Source organism: Motacilla alba, chromosome 5 (assembly GCF_015832195.1).
Source record: "Motacilla alba alba isolate MOTALB_02 chromosome 5, Motacilla_alba_V1.0_pri, whole genome shotgun sequence".
Lineage (NCBI taxonomy): Eukaryota > Metazoa > Chordata > Aves > Passeriformes > Motacillidae > Motacilla > Motacilla alba.
Window position 1 is genome coordinate 24,838,323 of NC_052020.1, and position 22,917 is coordinate 24,861,239.

Below are 22,917 nucleotides of genomic sequence, written 5' to 3' on the forward strand. Positions count from 1 at the left end.
AATAAAGCAAGTACATAAAAAAGGCAGAATGAAGAAAGTTAATCACTTGGTAAGTCCAGTAGATGCTTTCTAGCTAGTTGCCCCTCAGCACTTTGCTCCTATCCCTGAAGCAAGGCAGATGCCAATAGAAATGCACAAGACCTTCGTACATTAGAAATGTTTTTGTTAAATATTCCCATATTTATGCCCACTAATATTCCCATATTAGTGAAGGAGGCTCAGATAGATCATTCAATAGATTCAAAATTCATTCAAAATGCTTTTGCCCATGTGAATAAAAGTAAGACCAAGTTAACATGAACTTTAAGAATTTTAACTTTTCAGCACAGTCCATAAGGGAAAGTCTTGCACGTGTACAACAGCATATCCAATGAACTGCCTTCTGGATGTAAACAAGGGGCACTCTTATCTCAACCGAATACCTTTGGAGGAGTTACTTTCATTTGCAGTCTCATTGGACATTAACTATTGTTATTTAACCAGGAAGCTTTAATGCAATTCAGTCCCAAGACCTTCCCAAAGTAAGCTGTTATTATTATTATTATTATTTCACTTATAGATAATTGAGGAACAAAAGCTGTCCGATTTATATACCATTTTAATTCCTGCTGATTCTAGGAGAAAAAATGAAACTGAATAATTCAGATGTGACCCAAAAAGGATTTAAAATGCTGAACTATTGGTGGGCATGATCCCCGTGCCCCAAAATGCAGTAAGCAAAGCCTCACCATTGATGATTCCATGACCAAAAATTATCCTTAATCCTGGAGTACTTCTGCCAGTTTCCAAGTTCTTCGCTGACATGAAGGAGGGGGAAAAAATACAGACATACATCTGGTTCCACTCTTTGGGGTAAAAGCTTATCATTACTACTGACCTGCTGGAAAGCAGCTCTGCAGAGAAAGACCTGGGAGTCCTGGTGGACAGCAAGCCATGAGCCAGCAGTGCTCTTGTGGCCAAGAAGGCCAACGATGTCCTGTGCACTGGGAAGAGTATTGCCAGCAGATCGAGGGGGTCGATTCTGCTCCTCTGCTCCTCTGCAGCCCTGGTGGGACTGCATCAGACATGGTGTGTTCAGTTCTTCATTCCCCAGTACAAGAGAGATGTGGAGCTCCTGGAGCAACCAGTGGAACACAATGAGGATGAATGGTCAACTGGAGCTTCTCTCTTATGAGGAAAGGCTGAGGGAGCTGGGCCTGTTCAGCCTTGAGAAGAGATGATTGAGTGTGGACTTCTTCAATGTCTATCAGTATCTGAAGGGAGGGTGTCAGAGGATGGAGCCAGGCTCTCCTCAGTGGTGCTAAGCAACAGGACAAGAGGCAATGGGCAGAAATGGATGCACAGAAGATCCACCTGAACATGAGGAAAAACTCTATCGTGTGAGTGACCATGCACTGGAACAGGTTGCCCAGAGAGGTGGTGGAGTCTCCCTCACCGGAGATACTCCAGAATCATCTGGATGGGATCTTGTGCCAAGTGCTGCTTGAGCAGGGAGCTTGGGCCATTTGACCCATTGCAGTGCCTCCCAACCTCACCCGTTCTGCGATTCTGCGATTTGCAAAACAAAGCAAGACCGCCGGACCGGGAGCCGCTAGCAACTTGGGAAAGAAAGAACAGCGCAGTTCCTTCAGCCGGCGGCTGTCTCGCGGCGCACCGGCGCTTTCCACACGCGTGCGCGCGGGCCCGTGGGCGCTGCCGGGCGTGTGAGGGGCGGGCGGCGCGGGCGGGGCCGGGCGGGGGCGGCGGGCGGGGCCGCGGCAGTCGGTGCGCGCTCGCCTTCCGCCTCAGAGCAGCGCGGCGGCTGCGGTCGGGCCTGTGCCGGGCGGCTGTGGCGCCGCCGTCGCTGCTCTTCGGCTGCGTAACTCTCCCCCCGGCCCCTCCCTTCCCTTCCCCTCGGGCCCAGCGGCGGCGATGGGTTCCCGGGCGTCCACTCTACTGCGGGACGAGGAGATCGAGGAGATCAAGAAGGAGACGGGCTGTGAGTGCGGGGGCCCGAGTGCGGCGGGGCGGGGCGGGAAGTGCGCGGGGTCGGCGGCCGGAGCGGGGCCGCTCGCAGTCCCTCGGGCAGGGAGGCCCTGCCCGGCGCGGCCGCGGCGTTCGCGTCGGGGCAGTGCCCGGTGCCAGCCACCCGCAGCCCCCGGAGCCGGGCATGTCTGGCAGGCCCGCGGAAACCTGGGAAGCGCCTCTCGGTTCCCCCCCACCGCTGCCGGTAGCAGCAGCGAGATCCCAGTGGGATAGAAGGGAAGCAGTGCTCTTGGTGTGTGCAGTATTGTATTCGGTCAGAGGTAACTCCTTGGGTTTTGGAGAGTTGTCTGTCTCGATGCCTGGTGCTGGAGTTTCTCTCAGTTTTTAACCCAAAGAAACTGTCGTTGGATAGTAAATTTTTTCCCCAAGTGTTATTTGTTTCATGGGCTAGTGCTAAAGTTGCCGTAAGGGTATTTGTAATGAATACTGAGTGGCATTTAAACCATAAAGGAAGTAATGTAACTCACGAGAGATAGATATTATAAGCTAAAAAGAAGTGAAAATTCCTGTAGTACTCAGCAACTGGGAGAGCATTATTTAAGCTGGACTCTAATATTTAGATACTTTACCCTACAGTATTTGATCGAGTTGTTCTGCATAAAGTACCTTAGAGAAGGTGAAACTCCAGTGTTGTTAATTTGCCTGATAGAATGATTGCCTGAGAGTTCCAGCAAGTGATAATAAATGATTTAGTTCCACTAAATGATAATAAATGCAGGATGCCTCCCTTACTATCTGGGGAGCAGAGGTCATAACATCACAGGTATCACTTTGCTGTTTGTTTCCCCAGGAAACTTCTCAGGTTAACATGCTGTGCCCAGCTGACAGTTTTTCTTCTGAATATACTTTCTGATCTGTTCTTGCTACTTTAAAGTGCTTTCTTCAGTTTTCTTTCCAATATAAATGGTATCATATATTCTTCATAAGTGTTAGTTTATTTGTGTCAGAAACTGAGTGGCTACAGAAAAGGAGCAGAAGAAGATTTAGACGGCACTGGTGCTAGTGTAGTGGCAGGCTGAGTGAGTTAACATAGTTTCCATAATCCTTTTTCCATCTGTCATGAAAACTTTCTACAGGAAGGCTGTGATAAACAAGTAGAAATGGCAAAGTCTGTTTATCCAGCAATAACTTTCTATGGCTTTTTTCTTTTTAATCACAAAGACAATGGAGTAAAGGTAGCCTCTCTTTTATAAAGATGCTTCAAAAACCAAATCCCAAATCTGGAATATTTTTCCAGAAGGTTTTACATTTTTCCTCACGCTGCTACTTGATTTATCATCTGTGGTGTTTTATTCCTTAAAGTTTACTTACATGATAGTTACATAAATACCATTAAGATGGCTGTATAGGCATTGTAAGCAATAAATCCACTTGACTCTAGTTAGCCTCTAAATGCTTTTCTTCTATCATCAGAGGATGATCAAACTTACGACTGGTGGGTTTCAGCTTTGTGACCTGACGTCTATTGATTTTCCCGTGTTTTTATCTAGTAAATTTTATAATTAATACCACTTGTTAACCAACCATTGCTAATCTCTGACTCATGCTTGCTTGTAATCATCACAGTGTGTCTCATTGACGTTATCAATCATTTTCTTCTTCTCCCCAGTCTGTAACTGCAGTTTAGGACTGTGATTTTTCTCTGCTTTTTATACTTCTCTAGGTAGATGGAAAATTCCGCCAAGGTGTTAGCACTGTTATACACTTCATATAGGTGAAAATATTTATACAAGGTGGGGAAAAAACCCAAACAAACACTGGTTATCTGGATCAAAGTTCACAGGCAGCGTGCTAAGGTAGTGTTACTGAATAGACTGCTGTGGTCTGTTGGAAACTTGATGCTGATGCTACTTTAGCTATTGAAGAGTTGGAGAAAGGGACTTGGTAGATATGAGAAAATCTGGCAGCATTACAAGTCCATCTTGAACTGGTGGTCTGATAAGTGCTCCCAAGGATTGCTTTTTGGCCTCTACTGTGAAATGTGTTTTCTGCTGTTCATCTGGAGTAGGTGTGAAGCACTGAGTAGAACACTTAACCAATTTGATTGAGTTCAACTGTGGAATTATATAACTTCTGCTCAATTTCATGTAGCACAAAACTGAATAGCTAATCATACTGACATGAGTGAGAAACTGTATGTTAATGTTCTTCAGCAGAACGGATGAAGAACATGTCTTTTAGGGCACTATAGAAGCATAGCTTCCAAAAGCTATGCAATGACACAATCTCTTGAATGCAATTTGCTTGGATTAAAACTCTATTTTTTTTTTTTTTTTTGTGGTAGTGAAAAGCACTTTGTAGCATAAGTTCAGAGACTTGTGCAAAGGTAATGCATGAGGTTCTTGGCAGCAGGTGCAAAGCCTGAAGTTGACAGTCCTAAATCTCACATGGTGTTGTCTGGAAAGTGTTTGCTTTGCATGTAAACATTTTGAGATTTGAGCATGAAAACACCTCGAAGTCATCCTAATTGCTGTGATATTTCAGTAACAACCAAAAAAAAAAAAAAAAACAAACCAAACCAGATGAGAAACCCAAGATGTTGCTTCTTTGCATTCTCTTGCACGCTTTTGGAAAGCTGTTGGAATTTAACAGTATTCAAACTATTTGGTTCACACCCTTGTTTCCATGCTTTGAAGCACTCTGCCTAAGGATTAATAATAAATTAATGCTCATACCTGAATTTAGGAGGAAAAAATGTTTGCATGGTGGCAGATAATAGATTTTTCTGATGGATATTTACATATTTTTCTAACTATATAAATATATTTATATGAATTTATGCTACTGTTGTAAATAAGGATATGTAATTGCTAAAAACTTTACTGTTATTTAAGATAAGTAAAATAGAGAGAGCAACTCCTAATTTAGAGGTCTTGACCCTAAATTTTTAGTAGAATCTTAGTGGAGTAGCAGTATAGATAAAATGGTGTTTCAGCTAATTTTAAGCCTTAACGTTAGATTTTCAGTCATAACCTTAGAAGCAGTCATAAATTGCAGCTCTTATTCTCCTAGGTATTCAGGAGAATCTTTATCTTTGCTTACAAATGCTCTGAAAAATGTCCAGTGACACAGCTTTTGTGTGGGATGAGAGCCAAAAGGAAATTACGACAGAAGACAGTGGTGAACCTGAATCATCCTCCTTTTTCACAGAGCTATGATATGCTTTTTGTCTAGTGTGACGCTAATGAAAATATCACTCTTCTCCTGTCAACAGCTACGTACTATTTCTCACATACTAGCTGTTACAGCGATGTTCCAAAAATGTAGATGCTGACATCAGTTTGGGAATGGTAGGCGAGTAGAATTCTCATCACCTTCTTTGTTTACAAGGAGGAGTGGGAGTATGGGGCTTCTAATAGGCGATCCAATTCCAGCCTTCTTTCTTTCACCATTAGTTGTTGTTATGGTATGTAAAATATTAAATCAGAAGGTTGAAGTCTTTAGAGTACTGCTACTTGTGTGTGTGTTGCTTAACTTGAAAGTGAGCAAGCTGCCCAGTCTGATTGTAGAGAAGTTGCCTGAGGTGAAACGGAGCAAATTGCCCAATCCTATGCAAAGAATGCAAGTTGCTGAGGAGCCAGGAAGGCTGAGGGAGGGGGGATGTGTTTGAAAACCCAGCTGCTGGCAGGTCATGCTAAAGGAGGGAACTGTTGAACCTAAACAAATAGCCTCGAGAAAGAAAGAACAAACCTGAAAAAAGAAATTTGCCTCACTTGTCACGGATCAAACAACTACTGTTCAACTTCTTCCCAAATAAGTTTGAGCAAGTAAGAGAAGCATTGTGCATGGCCTGGTGAAAGTTTTTAAACTACCTAATCTGAAAATTACAGTAAATCCTAGTTTAACATTGTAGACAATCACACCTTTATTGAGTACACATTAACATTCAATTCAGTCTTATTTCATGTATTAACTTCATCAGAAGAGACTGAAAAGCCAAGATCTCCTGTAGGGCCTTGTGGTTTAACCTCAGCTGCACACAGATGCTTGCTTACTCCCTGTCAGGGTGGGGGGAGAAGCTCGGGGAGAGGGGAAGTAAAACCCATGGGTTGAGATAAAAAGTTTAATAATTGAAATAAAGTAAAATATAATAATAGTTTAAAAGATGTTAATAATAACAATGATAATACTAATTGTAATGAAAGAGAAATAAAACCCAAGAAAGACAAATGAAGCGCAGTACAACTGCTCACCTCCTGTTGCTCACCTCCTGTTGCCCAGCCTGTCCCCAAACTGCGATTGGCCCCTCCTGGCCAATTCCCTCAGTATACCCCGGACATGATGTTCTGCGGTACAGAAGATCCCTTTGGCCACTTCAGATCAGCTGTTCTGGCTGTGCCCAATGTCAGTTTTTTGTGTACCTCCTCACTGGCAGAGCCTGGGAAGCTGAGAAGCCCTTGGCTTAGGGTAAGCACTACCTAGCAACAGCCAAAACAACAGAGTGTTGTCATCGTTACTCCCCTATGAAATCCAAAAACCACAGCACTGTACCAGTTACTCACAAAAAAATGAACTTTGTCCCATCTGAAACCAGGACGAGTGTTCTTTCAGTGTTAAAGGAATTGCTATTCTATATAGGTTTATCCCACTCACATCACAGACTAAAGATCTAGTTGCCTAATATTGGGTTGTCTAGTGCCTTGGTAATGTTGACACAGTTATGCTGAACTTAATATTGCCTTTGTAATTTATGTTTCAAAGTGCAGATTTATAGTCTGCAATAACTTTCTGCTTGCTTTGTAGCCCAACTCCTTCTCAAATTTCTTTACAAATAGGCTTTTTAATTTTTAATTCCATGTCCTAGAAGCCTGGAAATTAATTTTGTGAGCAATTGGCTCCCGGGTTGGGCGCAGATGGTTTCAGTGAATGGGGTAACATCAGGCTGGTGACCAGTCACTAGTAGGGTTCTGCAGGGCTCCATTTCAGGGCCCGTTCTCGTTAACATCTTTGTAAACAACTTGGATGCAGGACTCGAAGGCATACTAAGTAAGTTTACCAGTGTCACTAAATTGGGAGGAACTGTTGACTCCCTCGAAGGCAGAGAGATCTTAACAGAGGGCTGGGCACCAAAGTATTGCTGGTTCAATGCAGGATCTAAAAAATACTATTAAATTTAATAATAAATCTATCTTTGGCTCCAAGTTCTGGAACAAAGCCTTCCTCATCTCTGCTTTCTGGTCAGCAGTGATAGGACCTGAGGGAAAAGCATGAAGCTGTGACAGGAAAGGTTTAGGTTGGATATTAGGACAAGGTTCTTCACCCAGAGAGTGAATGGGCACTGGAACAGGCTCCCCAGGGAAGGGGCCACAGCACCAGCCTGACAGAGTTCACGAAATATTTGGACAACGCTCTCAGGCACATGGTGTGATTCTTGGAGACTCTCCTGTGCAGGGCCAGGAGCTGGACTCCAGTGATCCTTCTGGGTCCCTTCCAAGTCAGGTTATTCTCTTATTCTATGAACTCCAAAATGTTCAGCAATCCTGAAAAGGAAGAAAAGTAAAGTAAAAATTAAAGCCTCTCTGACCACTTTCCAGATGCAGAGAAACTGAGTTCACTTTCTGTATTTAGGTGGAAAAAACACAATGGGAGTAGAAATAAGCAAAAGAGAAGGAAAGATACTATAGCAGGGGTCTTTAGTGTCATGAGTGATATAGAGGTCATCAGTGTAGGCTGTGTCCAGGTTATTTCTAGCTGTAAAGGAATTAAAGGAAATAAAGTGGAACTGTGAATCAAATATTTTTCTTTTTAATTGACATTTACTGAGTCAGATAACAAAAAATTGTTAAAGATAAAAAATAGAAATGGGTAGAGTTGGACAGATCTTTGAAGAATGAGCTAATTTGTAGATTCTTGAATATTAAGCTGCGATTTATAGCTCACAAAGTCCCTAAATGCTCCTTGTCATGTGCTTTTAATGTAACTGGTTCTACCTGAACTCTTTTTTGAATACAGCTTCTGGCAACAGCGCAGTTCAGTGTAATGAGGTCTTCTCCTATGAGGAATCATTGACATGCTAATTTGTCATCTTCTTTCTTTTGTTCTTCAGTCTCCCACAGTCAAATCACCCGCCTGTACAGTCGCTTCACCAGCCTGGACAAAGGAGAAAATGGCACTCTTAGGTGGGTAATGCAGCTGTACTTGCACTGGCACATCTGCATTGGTGGCTTGCTGTTGCAGGATGTCTGCATGTTTTTCTCATTGGTAGCTCACCGAGGCTGTTGTGACAAGTTCTTTCATACCTACTGTCTACATGAAAGGTTTAATTGTTGGGCTGAGGTGCTCTAAGTACCAACTGTCTTTACTGAAGTGTTTAAGGTTTGTAGTAGTTAATAGAAGAAAGTTCAGATTTGGTATCCAAAGTCTACAGAAATGTTCAGAATTGTGAAACACCACCTTTAGATTGTTATTTCTTACCTTTCTTTATATGTTGCCTCTACTATTTAATACAAGAATGGTTCTTCTGTGTCATCTTTATCCTGGCTTTCATAAGAAAAAAGATCTGTACTTACTTGTTTCTGATATCCAGTGTCTTTAAAGACTACTTGGATCTGCAATCCATTTACTATATTTAACTTTGCACTTCTTGTTGAACACCTATATCTATTAATATGCTTAAAAACAGAAAATGAGCTGGAACCAAACAAACATTCTATTATTTAAAGTGGTAGTGCAGGATATTCTAAGATGTTTACTGATTGTTTCCTATCTACAGTTCAAAAGCTACGCAAGTAAACTGGCTTCTCACAGCTTAGTCAGTTAAATAAAGATGAGTCTTTAGCTTTATCTGCAAAATATGTTTCTTTTTGATGGACCAAATCTGCTAGAAAAGAGTATTCTCAACCAAAAGGTAAACTGTGGTAAGATGATGGCCTGTTAAAATATATCTCTGCCTGCTGTCATTCTGTAGCCTTTCCTGCTCCCATGGATTTTGTTTCCCATTCACCATATAGCCACGGTGGCACAGGAAAGCTGGAGAAGAATGCAGGAGAGAGTAGGAAGGGGAAAGGGACATAGTTGTAGCATAACATGAGATCTGGCTCTTACAGAGTTAATTTCTTTCGTAGCAGCTCTATCCCAGTCAAATTCAGTGATTTGACTGATCACCTGAGGTTTTGTATGTCATCTTGTAAAATATGACTGCAGGATGCACTATAAACCTGGAAAAGCTATAGGCCTACCTATAAACAAACCTAACTGTAATGCTGGAATTGCCTCTTAAAGATCAAAGTGGCAAGTTGTAAGATACACAGTCTTTGGCAGTACTTTGGGCTTACTGCAGTTTCCTTTCCTGAAGGAAATGCGCAGTTCCTTCTGGTGCCACAAATTGCTGACTTCTCAGCATTTAAGTAATTGGATGTGGAATTGTATGGTCAACAGGACTACAGAGTGATTATTTTGGGTTAAAAATACTCTCCCTCCCCTTTTGCCTTGTGTAGGTTTTGAGGCTGATTGATTCCAGTGATTTGGACTGTGGCTGTACTGTAAATTTCTAGACTTGCATAGCTGAAGGGATGACTAAATGGATTGTGCATGTAAAAAATTGGCTTGGGATATGCAAGAACTTCCAAAGCCCACTCTGACACTTAAACCAATGCATTATATAAATTGTAGCATTGGCAATTCTGATGTAGAGATCAACTGATGAGATTGTAGATAAGGTTAATACTCCTTATGTTTAAAATTATTTGGAAAAGAACATTAACAGCCTTTTCAAGCTTTATATGTGAATTTGATATTCATTGATGAATAAAAGTGATGGCTACTGGATTAGCCTAGCACAATTTGAACCTAGGACGTGCTCTTCCTTGACTCTTCCATGTTCTCCTCCAACACTAAATTCACTTAGTGAATCCATAAGGTTTGTATAAATGTCAAAGTGATCGTACTCAGTTTATGTAAGAGGAGTAATTGATTAAATATGCTTTGAATGTCCGTTGCACAATGCTTAGTTTCACAGTATTATGCATCAGGAGGAGGCAGACTTCCATTGTTGATAATCATGTGGTACTTAGGAAAGGAAGTGGATGTTGTTTGGGAAATCCTAGCAACTGTGTGTATTATGATCCCTTAACTTGCAGTCTTGGCCCCTAAGCATAGCCCACTCCTGAACATGTCTGACTTAAGGGTGGCATTCAATTGTTTAAACTTGTCCTGGTACCCTCAAAATGCAGACACTATTAAGTTTCAGTAATGGAAAACTACTTCCTGAAAAATAAAGATTGAGGAGAGAGCAAGAACTACAGCTTGAAAGGTCATAGATGTTGGTTTCTGAGATACAGATCTAAGAGAACTTGCTGCTTTAAGACAAGAAGTTATGACTTGCTTACTACCACCAAACACTTTAGAGGGTATGTCTTCTGTTTGTTTCCTGTGAGCAAGGTTTATTGTTTCCGTAAGGATGACTTACACCTTTGACTTACAAATCAAACATGACAAAATCACTCGTCACCATGATTAGGAAAAGAAATGTCAGTCAGGTCTTTATGGCATGAAATAAATCTTTAAATGCGTACCACGCTTCTGAAGAAGTGCAAAGAGCACTTTGTACCGAAAATCTGGTAGATGATGATTAATCCTGGTAGTTCTGGAACTATAATCAAAAGCAGAAATCTTTTATAGCCAGATGTTTCTGTCCAGTGTACCTATGTGCAATTTCAAGGCACTTTGTTTTTAAAGAGTTACAGAAATGAAATATTAGAGATGGTTATTGATAAAGACAAGGCTTGGTCTTCAAAAAGTTTTTGGTTTTTGCTTCCTTTTTTCCCTCTCACATATTTATTCTCTAAGTGGCTACAGCCATTTTTATCTGTAAAGGTAAAAATGTCAGGTTTACCTTCACCTTTCTTTAAAAGTATAGAAAACTTTTGTATTTTTCCTTAGCTTCACTTTTTCTAAACAAAATGAGAAAGTTCCCTCAGACTTCCACCATCTGAACAAAACCATGTTGGAAAGACAAGACAAAACTGTTCTTGAAAATTCTTTTGTCACCTTTGATTTCAACATTGTGACATGCTGACTTGCATAGCAAAAGATTGATACCCTTGGTTGTCCATAGCTACATCTAAATTATGAAATCTGGAATATACTGGTTCTGTCTACATCCTAACTATAGCTCAGCAGGAAAAGAGTGCATGTTTCCTTACTTACATGCTGATTTCCAATATGAGGAAATAGTATAGCATGAACAGGGTAAGTATGGGATTGCTTAGTGAGTCTCCCTCTTGGGCTGGTACTGCAGTGTACACCACACAGGAATACCTTTGTTCCAAAGTTTATCAACTAGTAAGTAGCTCTAGACAGACATGTATAGAGCTATAAAAGGAGGTACTTATGTACACTGCAATCTTTGCATGTAACTTTTGTGTGGAACCTCCCACTTAACAGTAGTTTCTTGGGCACGGGGGAAAAGACAGGTTAAGCACTTGAGAAGTGGTTTTTACTGTACAGTAATTGGTATAACCTGGTAAGCATGGAATAAGGAAGGAAGGAAGGGAAAATGTTCTGAACGCTGGTAGCTACAGAGAATAGACACACTGAGCTGTTTATGCATGTTTCATGTTTATGAAAACTGTTCACATGTGTCTTCTGGAGAACTTCAGAAAGGGTAACATGAGCCAGCCAGGCCATCTGTCAGTCTTTGTCAGCTGACTGAACCATCTGGATCTGGAAAGATGTCAGGCTTGGTCTTATTAGTTAAAACAGATACTGCAAGATTGCAAAACGTAAAAGCTAGCTCTCTGAATGTGGAATTCTTTACTTTCGCTCAAGAAAATGCAAAGCATTTTTAGCTTTATCTAAAATAGAAAAGACAGGAAGGATATGGGTTTGGATTGGAAAAGACAGGGTACAAGAATAGTCTATACTTGCATCTCCAACCATGCTTCATGCATGCTGCCTTTTTTCTTTCCTTCCTTATTGCTCATCTAATTACCACCTTTTTGCATAGTCCTTGGTCTTACGTTTATGAACCAATTAGTGCTGTGATAGTTATGCAACTTTTAACATTTGTGTAGAGCATGCGTAAGGATGGAGTTAGATGAGATGGATGACACGGTCCTGAAGTGGGGGGGTTTTGGTATTCTTTCCCCATAACTTCTCCAGGCTTCCAGCACCTCATTGTCAGCTGTGGTGCTCTTAGATTTTTTGAAGTTTTTGAACTTCCTCAAGTTGTGAATTCAACAGAAAGCTAATTGGAGAGGGGAAAGGTAGGGAATTTTTTATGGAGGATACATTAGACCATCAAAAGGTTAGATGAATGACAAAGCTGATGTTAACAAGGAAATGGAGCAATGGAACCTCTTCAGTAGTAAGCTCTTAAATCTTTTTGACCAACTTGCATGATACACCTTACTGCTTTTAATTATTTCCCTTCTTCAGGTCATTTCTTGTTACCTGTATCCTCTGGGCATCTTTCCTTTCCTCTACCATTTCTGATGCACATACATGTGGGAGTTTTTTCCTTTCCATTATTTTACTTTCCCTCAGTTCTACATACCCTTCCTCATCCCTCATCCCTCATCACCTCACTGGTGAGGGAACAGTGTTTTGCCAACATCTGGAAGTAACAGAAGAATGAACAACCAGAAATGGAAGGATAAAAAGGGTCTTGTAGGCTTCTTGCAGTCTTTGGGATCAGGCAGAACTACCTTTACAGTAGGGATCTGCTCTGTGCCGTGGAGGGAATACTCATGCTTAGGAACACTTGTCTTGCTTCGAATCTAGAAATTCTTTGCTGCAAATTACATCTAATTGTGAATACACTGGCATATGTATTAAATGGTTGGCCTGCATAGTGTTCACATGCAATTAAAGGTTGCTTTGCCTGTTGCATTTAAGCAAAGATTTCATAAGAGCCAGGTTCATGTGAAGATACCTTAGAAGAGCCTTGTTGCCCATGAACACAGAAGAAGTAGAGGGTATTAAATTTCGTGTAAGCACCAGCTTCAGCCAGGTGAAGTTGGTCCCTAATGACTGCAGGAAAGCTTAGCTTTATAAAGTGGAGAATAACTTACTTCATTTGCTTTTATGGCTGTTGCAGCTATTTCAGTTATAACACTCACTTAGTAATGTGCTCTTAATAAGCAGAAGTGCTCTACTGCAGCCCTGATAATGACAGGACAAATAGATTTGAAACCAGGGAATTATTTGTGGTTAATTGTTAATCTCCTGTTAGAAAACAGAATCACTGGAGGCTGAAATGCCAAGTGTCTACTGAGGCTGAATACTAAAAAGTCATGATATGCAAGTAAAAAATTCTGAAGGATTAGGATTTTGGTCTACATGGAAGAGAGGGCAGCTGCGGCTTTTAGGTTATAAAGTTAGCATTGACATTGAAGTTCTGCTGTTAAAATATTGTTACTAGGACATAGGCTTTCCACATCGCTGCATCTCTTGCTTAAATCACTAATGCATACTTTGCCCTTCAGCAGTAGCTTAAAATGCAGCAGTCCTGAAGGGTCTGGTAACAAGCTGATCAAGCTAAACAGATGTTAACTTTGCCTATTAAAAATAACACGGGACCTGGTCAGAGCAGAACTTTGCTGGGATAACTTAAAAATGTGGTCAGGTCACTCTGTTAGAAGGTCACACAGTTTAACCATGGTGTAACAAATGCACTGTAATTAGGATTCTTAACAGTGCTGTGGTGGTGACTGGGTGCAAAAAGTGCTTTAGAATACATTTAAAAGTAGAACATCTTGCTTCTCTGCCTTTCCCAAGCTAGATTGGTGATAAAAGTCAGCCAATTTCTTTTTTGCCCTTTAATATCACAGCATTATAAAAGGCCTTTATATTTAAATCTCAAAATTTGTTTGTGTTTACTTTAATAAACCAGGTTTTTGGTTTAATGGTGTCATGAGTCAGGCCTTGTTGCCAGTTTAGTTAGTGAGCATAGTTTTGAAAAGTAGCAAACATTCAGTAATCAAGTCATGACAACTCGTATGATTAAGTACCGAAACAATTATTTAAAAACCCCAATGAATATTTTCCTCTTAGAGCCGTAATTTTTTTCAAATCAACTTCAGAAGCTTTCCTTTTCTTACATTGCAAACTAGTTGGCATCACTACAGTAAGGTTTCTAGCACAAATGATGTTAGTGTCTGAGAAATGTTGTTAACATGATAAATGAGCACTGCTAGTTTGTAATGCAATATAGGTTTGGCATTGTTTTTGCTTTATTTTGTGCCATTAGTCATAAAGAAAACATGATCTAAAAAGTTGCATTTTCAAAATCACCAAATGTCTTGCTGCAGAACTAGGATTCCACTGATGTTTTACTGTTTAATTCTTTTTAAGCAACTTCTTCTCTGACTTCAACTTTATGCTGACTGGTTGTGTTCTTGCTTTCCTTAGCCGCGAAGACTTCCAGCGGATTCCAGAGCTTGCCATCAATCCACTCGGAGACAGAATTATCAACGCCTTCTTTCCAGAAGGGTGAGTTTCAATAAACTGAATTTATGAGCAGACACAAAATTTGTAGTTTGTCAGAAGTTTTCATAGGAGTGAAATGCTGATAATTAAAGCACAGAATTTGAATTGACTAATAACTGAACACTTCAAACTTGCCACCCATGTGCAGGTACATTATTTCCTCAGCATATTTTAATTCTCTTAATGAGGAATACTTTATGACTTTACAAGACAATTTTCTGCTTTTTTTACTGACAAACTCAGGCTTCTGTCACAGTTTTCCACTCTTCTTCCTAACCTACTGAACACTTATGAAGAAATTCCAGGCTGTGCGTGGACTTTGGTTCTTAAAGCAAACTTGTATCAAGATTATTCTGTTAAGTAGCATTACAATTAACTAATTTGGTCTTACTGTATCTGATATAGTAAATGTACCCTTGTTATTTGATTGGCTTTTTTGGTTGGTTGATTTTAGGTTTTTATTACATTTAAGACAGATTATGACAATTTTAACACAAATCCAAAGACATGATCAAATTTTCAGTATTGTCTCTCTTCATTATACCTCTCTGGATTGTTTTATGGAGTCTCTTGAACACAGTTGCTATTACTGATTGATGAAGGCTGGATTGTCTGATAAGTCATAATATCAGCTAAAATCAGCAGGGTTTACTGAATAGAAAGCAGACATCCTGGGAAGTACTTACATGGCTGGTTCCCACAGAAACTAGAGAACTCTTGGTCAGAGAGCAGTGAGCAATGACAGCTCCACAGGCAGGGGCCAAGGGTGATGGCAAAGCTGGAAGGGGTGATGTACTTGCTGAAGAAGGGCACACCTGAACACAAAAAGCAGAGCAGGCCCAGTGACTGCAGTCAGGTCAACCAACAGTGCAGTGCTTGACAGTGCTGAAACTAGCATCAAGTCAATCGAGATCAGCAAGATACATTGCTACGCCCGCCTGCGTAGCTCAGGCATGGGTTAAGGGTGAGGGCTTCAGCTTAAACAGACTTTGCAGCTCAGGGAAGGGGAGCCCTCAGTAAGACTTCTCACAGCTTCTGGTTTTTTACACATCATACTTTGTAACAGCACGATCCCAGCGTGCAACAGCATAGGCAGCCAAACCCTGGGGAGGTGGGAATGAAAGAGTTCACATGGTCTTGGTGCTTTAGATATTAATAGTCTTCTTTACTGAAATGAAGAGGTTGTAGAAGGTATGCCAAAAACTGACCTGCTGAATTCTTACACAGAGAGGACCAGGTGAATTTCCGTGGATTCATGAGGACACTAGCCCACTTCCGACCCATAGAAGATAATGAAAAGAGCAAAGACCAGAATGGACCAGAACCACTGAACAGCAGAAGTAACAAGCTCCACTGTAAGAAATATGAACCTTCCTATAGAATCAATTATTTTTCCATCTTCTTTTTGGTTGGGTTGGGTTTTTCCCCCCCCTTAGGAATGGAGGAAAGGGGCTTGGGATTTCCTGCGCAGTTTTTTCCTGTAGAATGATCTCTTCTAATGCCTGATTTTTTAAAAAGCTTACTTGGAACCTTATCTGTTCAAAATGTCAACAATTGAGCCATTGTTACATTAGAATTTGATGGAATTATTTGACTCTTGAGTAATATATATACTTTGCAAAATGCTTCATAATAGTAGTGTTTCAAAATTATTTGTATCAAAATTGTTTCAGATTTAGAAGCCACATCCCATACGTGAATGAGCGTTTATGCTTATTTCTCCAGTTCTTCCATATAATTCTGCTTTTTTTCCCCACCTTCAGCTGAGTACTTTCTTAAGTATTGGATGTCTGCCTGCAGTATATGAGCAGAATGCTCTTTCTTGCTAATCAAAGTTGGCAACAGTCCTCATAGCACTTAAAATTTCTGTCATATCTCATCCAGAATATAGTCAAAGAGAATGAATGATCATGTAAAAATGGTTGGCTCTGAACTTAAGGGTCTGAAGATATCTTAGTGATAATTATTCTTCCGTGACTTGAGGTTTTTAGGAAATATCCTGCGAGCAGAGTGCTTGTGAACATAAAATTTTTCCATTACTGGCAATAATGCTATTCCTGTGGGTGGTAACAATACTTTATGGAACTGAGCATGAGTTTTATGGTGAATTAAAATTCTAAGCTAATTCTCTTAAAATAATTAAAAGTACTTGGTTTTGTTGTTTTTCTTTTAGATACATCTATTGTTAGTAAGAAAAATAATGGCACTTGAATTTAACTGCTCCTTCTTTTTCTTTCTTTCTTTCTTTCTTCCCTGTAGTTGCTTTTCGATTATATGATCTAGATAAAGATGACAAGATTTCCAGGGATGAGCTTCTCCAGGTAAATAGCACAGGGCTGCTTTGAATGACTCAATCATGCTGTTCTCTGTGACTTCATACTCACTCAGAAGAGGGGAGTTGCAACGGTTTTCTCAAAAGAGCTGCTGGAGTAATGTGGTAGCTTTGCTTACCTCTGCCTTAAAGCTTTGGATATGGTCTGGGATTTTATTCTTATTTGGTAGGCTAGGCAGATCCTGTTGCTGGTGACACTTAAATATTCAACAAATACACTAAGCCCCTTAAGAACTACCTTCTGTAACTCTCAAAGGTGCTTCTAAAAGGATTTCAAAAGGACAATCACTGAGGTGGATTAGGTTGTTTGCCTGATCCTCTGTGCATCCTCTGTACACAATAAAACTTCTTGAAATTGCAGCAAAGGTAATCAAAGTTCATCAGTTCTGCATATGTATGAAACTAGGCTTGTGCTAGGAGTAATTACATGCTACTAATCCTGGGAAGTACACATGGCAATTTGTGGTTCCTGATGTAAGAAAAAGGTTTGCTTTTGACTGGAACTGCCCTCTTCTATCTGCTCAGAAAATGCTTTACTGAATGTGGAGGGTAACGGCAGTTGTCACTCGACTGTGTACTTTCAAGATTCCTGTAGGCAGATATCTCAAACAGCAGATATTCAATCAAATGCTGGTATGTTTTCTGAGGGAAAAAGTAGAAGCATTGGACAAAATTACTCATTCCTAGTTCCAAAAGTTTTCTCTTGCTTCTGCCTCTTCCTGCTGCCAAGTGAAAAAGCCAGATTCTTTGTCAATAGTGGCTGCAAAAGATACCTGTACTTCCTGAAAGACTTAATGTACAAAGGACAACAGAAGTCTGGCTAGAAATTACTTCAGTGAAAATCTTGTGTGGTGTTATTTTGACAGTACACATAAAAAGAAAGCACTAAGAATACTTCTGTTCCTATGTCAGTGATGGTTATTTTGTATGCTGCAGGTATTACGGATGATGGTTGGTGTAAATATTTCTGATGAACAGCTGGGCAGCATTGCTGACAGGACAATCCAGGAAGCTGATCAAGATGGAGATAGTGCTATCTCCTTTGCAGAATTTGTAAAGGTTTGTAAACTATGTTTTTAATGACTTAATGAAGCTGCTCAGTAATGAGCAAGTCATTCAGACAAATGCAAATGGGAACAGAGAGGAAGTCATTGAAATAGTTGAGCCTGCATTTGGGCAAAGCCTTCTGCTAGCTTTTTCATCCCTTTATTAGTCATGCTTTGGTTTTTTTAATACTGTCAGGGTGCTAATTAGTCCACATGTTTCTTTATACTCTTAAATAAAGCTACAGCCCTGAATATACTGAAGAGCTTTCACTTTTTGTTTTGCAACTGCTTCTTTCTACACAAATAACCTGACTAGCACAGTTAGAACAGATTAATTCTTCTGCTGTAATAGCACTGATCAGCTTTCATGTGTAGATTTCATCTGTTAGCAACACAACTAGTATTGGTATTCAAGTTCCTAGCTCTGGTACTTTGAATTACATGTTTGATAGTCTGAAATAGGTAATAGTAGGGAGCAGTTTTAGATAGTCAGCAGAGAAAGTTATCCTGTAGCAGAAAAATTTCAGCTACCTAATGGGATACTATTGACAAGAGGAACTAGACTTATCATGGTGGTGACAAAAAGGCGATAGAAACAAGTTGCAACATGGGAAATCATGGTTGCTCTAAGGAAAACTTTTAACTAAGAGGATGGTCATAGCTTCTGAAAGATGTAGAAATTTCTTCCTTGGAGATACTTAAAGCTTAACCAGGACAAAGCCCTGAGCAACCTGATTTAGTAGGTCCTGCTTTAGGTAGGAATTGAGGGATTGGGCTGAAAGACTTCCAGAGGTCTCTTCAAACATAAATTACTTTCATCTTGGAGCACTGAAGTCTACTGCGTGAAACAGCCTGGAGCAGAGTAATTTCTTCATGCCTCAGTATTAATAGCAATTTAGTGAATGAACTTGCCACCCCAGTTTTACAATGATCTTCATTAGTGGTGCTCTGGTCTTGATTTTGCTCTTCAATGATTGCTCACATCCCTTTCTCTACTCCATTCTCCTTTGTTTCCTGGCTGGACATTACCACACAATCTAGTTTTGGAAATCGAGGCCTTTCTGTGCTGTTGGTAGACTGAAACCACATTAGTTACATTTGGATAGACAGCCTTCTTGTGGCTTTGATGGCTAAGTTCCTTCCCTTAGACGGACCTTAGCCCACAATGAGAAACAGCAGTCTCCATCTAGATGAAGGACTGGCATGCTGAATTGAAGACATCCCATGTTCCTGCCCATTTCTTCACTACTAGAATAAGAAACCTTGTAGGAGAGATGTACAGTAACTTAAGTAGCTGTTTCTCAATTTTATTGCAGGTTTTGGAGAAGGTGGATGTAGAGCAGAAAATGAGTATTCGATTCCTTCACTGATGGATGGAGAGCCTATTCCTTTCTACTCCAACTATGTAATGAATAGAACTTCATTTTCTCCTTAGCACCATACCCCAGAGCATTGCTACTGGTGCATATACAATACATCTCCAGCCCCTCCCTGATTTGTTCTACCAATGTGAACATTCCCTGTGCAACAGGAACAAAGGGAAACGGCTGCCATGCAACTTGGAAAAGGAGCTTTTTTAATGCTGTCCATCCTGGGTTTTTTGCCCTTTCTCTTGTCTCCTTCTGCACTACTGTTTCAGTAAAAATGTCTCTCCTTAAACACTACTGTTAAATCTACAAACTGATTCTTCTGAGCTCTGAATCTGAGAATGGAAAAACAGGAACATGCCACAGAAGTGCCCTCTGAAACATTTCAGAGACAAGCATCTACTCAAATACTAGGTGCATTGATAATTATTCACTTTTACCACATTACAGCTGCCTTTTTTTAAAAAAATATTTTTGCCCTTTCCCATTTGGCTCTATACATGCAGACTTGTTCCTTCAGTGCTTCTAAGTCTGCCTTTTACTTGAGAACTTCTCCATTTCTATGGCTTCATTGCACAACTAGCACAAATGCATGATGATAGCTAAGAGTACTTTAAAGTACTGTGAATAGATTTTGTTCTTTGTGGAATGAATTCACAGGGACAATAGTAGAATCTATGGTGGGGACAGGCTGTGGTATTCTCAAAAGGAATAGGAAATCTGCACTGTGTCACTTGAACTGTTCTAGCAGCAGAGGCAGAAACTTGTTTCTTTCCTTTGCATAGCTTGCAGGCTTGACAGCCGGTGGACCATGAAGTGTCCTCTCTAGATTGTTTTTGTCTAAGATCCCTCCCTTATTCAGGGTGGTTTTGCTTCTGAAAGTGTAAATTTGTTTACCAGTGTACAAAATGCAAAAAAAACCCAGTCATGCTAAAATCTGGAGTTGTAGTTCTGTAACTGCCCCCTGGTAACAGTGTCATGAAACACGAAATCGTGAGACTGATTTCCCAATTATAGTTGCCTGCATAATAAGTAATTATTTATATTTTCCAGTATGAAAGTCCTAGCGTGTTATATTTGTGTTGAGGGTGGTAGCTGTATTTAAGAAAGCTCTGGCATAAGAATACAATTTGGGAAAGATCATATTATCCCAGATATTTCAGAATGTATTTCGATACAAATCTCTTTGCAAGTGTAAGATGATTAATACCATTAATGTAATGCTGATAAATTCAAGAGATTGGAATCCTTGAAGGTTCAATAGTAACAATTTTCTGTGGCTAGATTGACAAATGATCTTGTGTAGTTCAGCTGGAGCATTCCACAATCTGGGAGATACTTCCAATAAAACCAAAAAATCCTGGGAGCTTGTTTTTTGAAGAATCGGTGTTATATGACTGCTTCTCTGTCATGTGTTAATGTTTCTATAAATCCTTACCAGTCTCAAAACTACTGTTAAATGTGCATTTCCTTTTTTCTCAGTTCCTTCAATCATCACTTTCGTTGAAAGATAACTGGCTCTCCCGGTTTCATTTTTCGTTGAAAATCCTCTGAAGGATTTTTGATTTGTTATAAATAAAGGAATTCAAAAGTAAAATGTTGCACTTCATAGTTTTGCAGAGTGCAGCACAGTTCCAGAAAGAAATGTAAATTAAAAAGCTCTACTCTGTATGAGAAAGAAACATTATACTTTTATAACTGCCTCATGTAAAATAGGAATGTTAACAGTACTAATGAAAAGTAAAAATTGCTTGTAGGCTTTGTGATTTGCTTAGGTCTTGCTGTCTTCTGACACTAAAGTTGTAACCTACAGTTGTGCCTTATTGTCCCAGTGAGCCTGGATATTGTATTTATCAATCCATAAATAAACCTGCCACTGTATAAACAAAACCCAAAACCAAACCATCCCCCAGGTCTTCCTGTAGGACAACCAACTATCCTTTAATTACTGGCAAAGCTAAATACCAGTAAGAATGGTGCTAGCAGGTCTTACAGATCGGTTTCTTATAACTGAGCTTGTTTTCAGAGTATTGATAATCCTTTATTGTGCTGGCAGAAGCTAGTGCAAAACATGAGCTCCAGAAGAGGACACGCAGGGCTCGTTTGTGACATTTGTTCCTACAAACTCCCACCTCAGATGTCAGATATTTTTGCTAATGTGCTTGAAGGTGAACACAAATGGTCTAACAGATGTACTGCAAAAACAGCCCTCATAACACAATCGATCAAAGAACAACCAACCTTCCTATAATAAAACAAAGATTCTCAACTATCAGAATCTAACTTTGCCATTAGCAGAATAAATCACATGTAAATAACTATCTTACTCAATATTCTGAAAACTGTATATATAACATATAGTTTAAAAGGTGGTAGACAGTAAGAGGAGTTTTAGAGACCTGAGATCTTAAATTTGTTAAATTTAACTAAGCTGTACAGATACAAGCAAATTTCCACAAAAGTAGTATTTTTAGCATGCCTGGTTGCTTATAAAAGTATTTTTGTCTTGAGAAAGGTCATCTTGAAGGTGAACATGTTGGCAGCTCAGAGACAGAGCTACTTAATATTTCGTCTTTGTCTTTTGAAAAAGTAGTACAAGGGATAGGATTTTTAATACAGATGAACCATTCTCCAGTCTATTTAGGGATAGTCTATTTCCAAATCTGCAGCCGTAAGTTTGAGACTGGCTGGAGGCTTGACTGCAGAAATAAGTGGTTGCAGCTGGTTACCAGAGTATTGTGAAGACTGTAGAAAGCAGAAGTAGGTTTGATATCCAATCAGTACTGAAACCTGTAGGGCCCTTAGCTTAGCAACAACTGGGAAAAGAAAAGAATCCAAATACAGGATTTGACTCATGAAGAGCAGGGGTAAAAGTTATGTTCTGTAACTGTACAGTGGGACATAAAAACGTGCTTTTGGTTCTTTGAAACTGGAGCTTTGGTTGTAAATAGAATGTGGGCATAATACTGAAGTTAGCAAAGGCGTTTCATTGCAGTCTGCTCTAAAACGTGACGCGGCAGAAAAGCGTTGTATTAAATGTTTGAACGCACGTGTTAAAATTTCCAGCGAAATGGTTTGTAGTAATCTGGGATGAATCACGGTGAGACGGGGGTGTTTCTCGAGAGTTTTCTGAATGGGTACGTACTCCTCTTCACACTCTTCAATGCATCCACCCGTCAGCTTGAAGTGCAAAATTACCGCTGCTAAAAAAAAAAAAATAAAAAAAAAAAATCGCGGATGACAAAAACCCGGCAGAATGACTGAAGGCAGAACGACTGAAGGCCGCCTTTCGGAGCAACCACGATGCTCGGTGAGCTCAGCGGGTGCTGTAGGGCCGCCGGACCGGGACCCCACGTCCCCGCCCCGGCCGCCCTTGCGTCGCGGTCCCTTTAAATCCCCGTGGAGGTCACCGGGGGACTCGCCCCGGGCCAGTCCCGCTCGCGCCGCCCCAGCCAATCCCTTCCCTGTGCCCTGCCCAGGGCCAATCAGAGCGGGCCGCCTTGGAGGCGGGAGGCTAGTCCCGTGATGGACGGCGCCGCTGGCCAGTCATAGCCAAAACCGGAGGGCTGATGCACGGGCACGGCACCCAATAGGCTCGCGGTCGAGTGGGCGGGCCCGGGCGCAGCGAGCCCCCGCCGGGAGGCCGGGGGAAGGAGGGGAAGATGGCGGAGTGAGGGGCGGAGGAGGCGGAGGGGCCGGGCCGGCCGCGGCCCCGCGG

General features: G+C 40.7%; 1 protein-coding gene across 1 annotated transcript; it reads left to right on the top strand.

Moving 5' to 3' along the window:
- The first annotated feature begins 1,762 nt into the window (after nucleotides 1-1,762).
- CHP1 (calcineurin like EF-hand protein 1) lies at nucleotides 1,763-21,089 on the top strand. The gene is made up of 7 exons (XM_038138981.1): nucleotides 1,763-1,978; nucleotides 8,072-8,144; nucleotides 14,377-14,457; nucleotides 15,682-15,809; nucleotides 16,714-16,775; nucleotides 17,723-17,845; nucleotides 19,149-21,089. Exons 1-7 carry the CDS (start codon nucleotides 1,912-1,914, stop codon nucleotides 19,200-19,202), a joined length of 588 nt encoding a protein of 195 aa, XP_037994909.1. The 5' UTR covers nucleotides 1,763-1,911; the 3' UTR covers nucleotides 19,203-21,089.
- Nucleotides 21,090-22,917: the final 1,828 nt, after the last annotated feature.

Excerpts from the sequence above, each read along its gene's own strand:
- CHP1 (XM_038138981.1), top strand. The coding sequence starts at position 1,912 with ATGGGTTCCCGGGCGTCCACTCTACTGCGGGACGAGGAGATCGAGGAG. Across the intron at positions 1,979-8,071 it reads GATCAAGAAGGAGACGGGCT|TCTCCCACAGTCAAATCACC; the intron begins GTGAGTGCGGGG and ends TTTGTTCTTCAG. Across the intron at positions 16,776-17,722 it reads CCAGGGATGAGCTTCTCCAG|GTATTACGGATGATGGTTGG; the intron begins GTAAATAGCACA and ends TGTATGCTGCAG.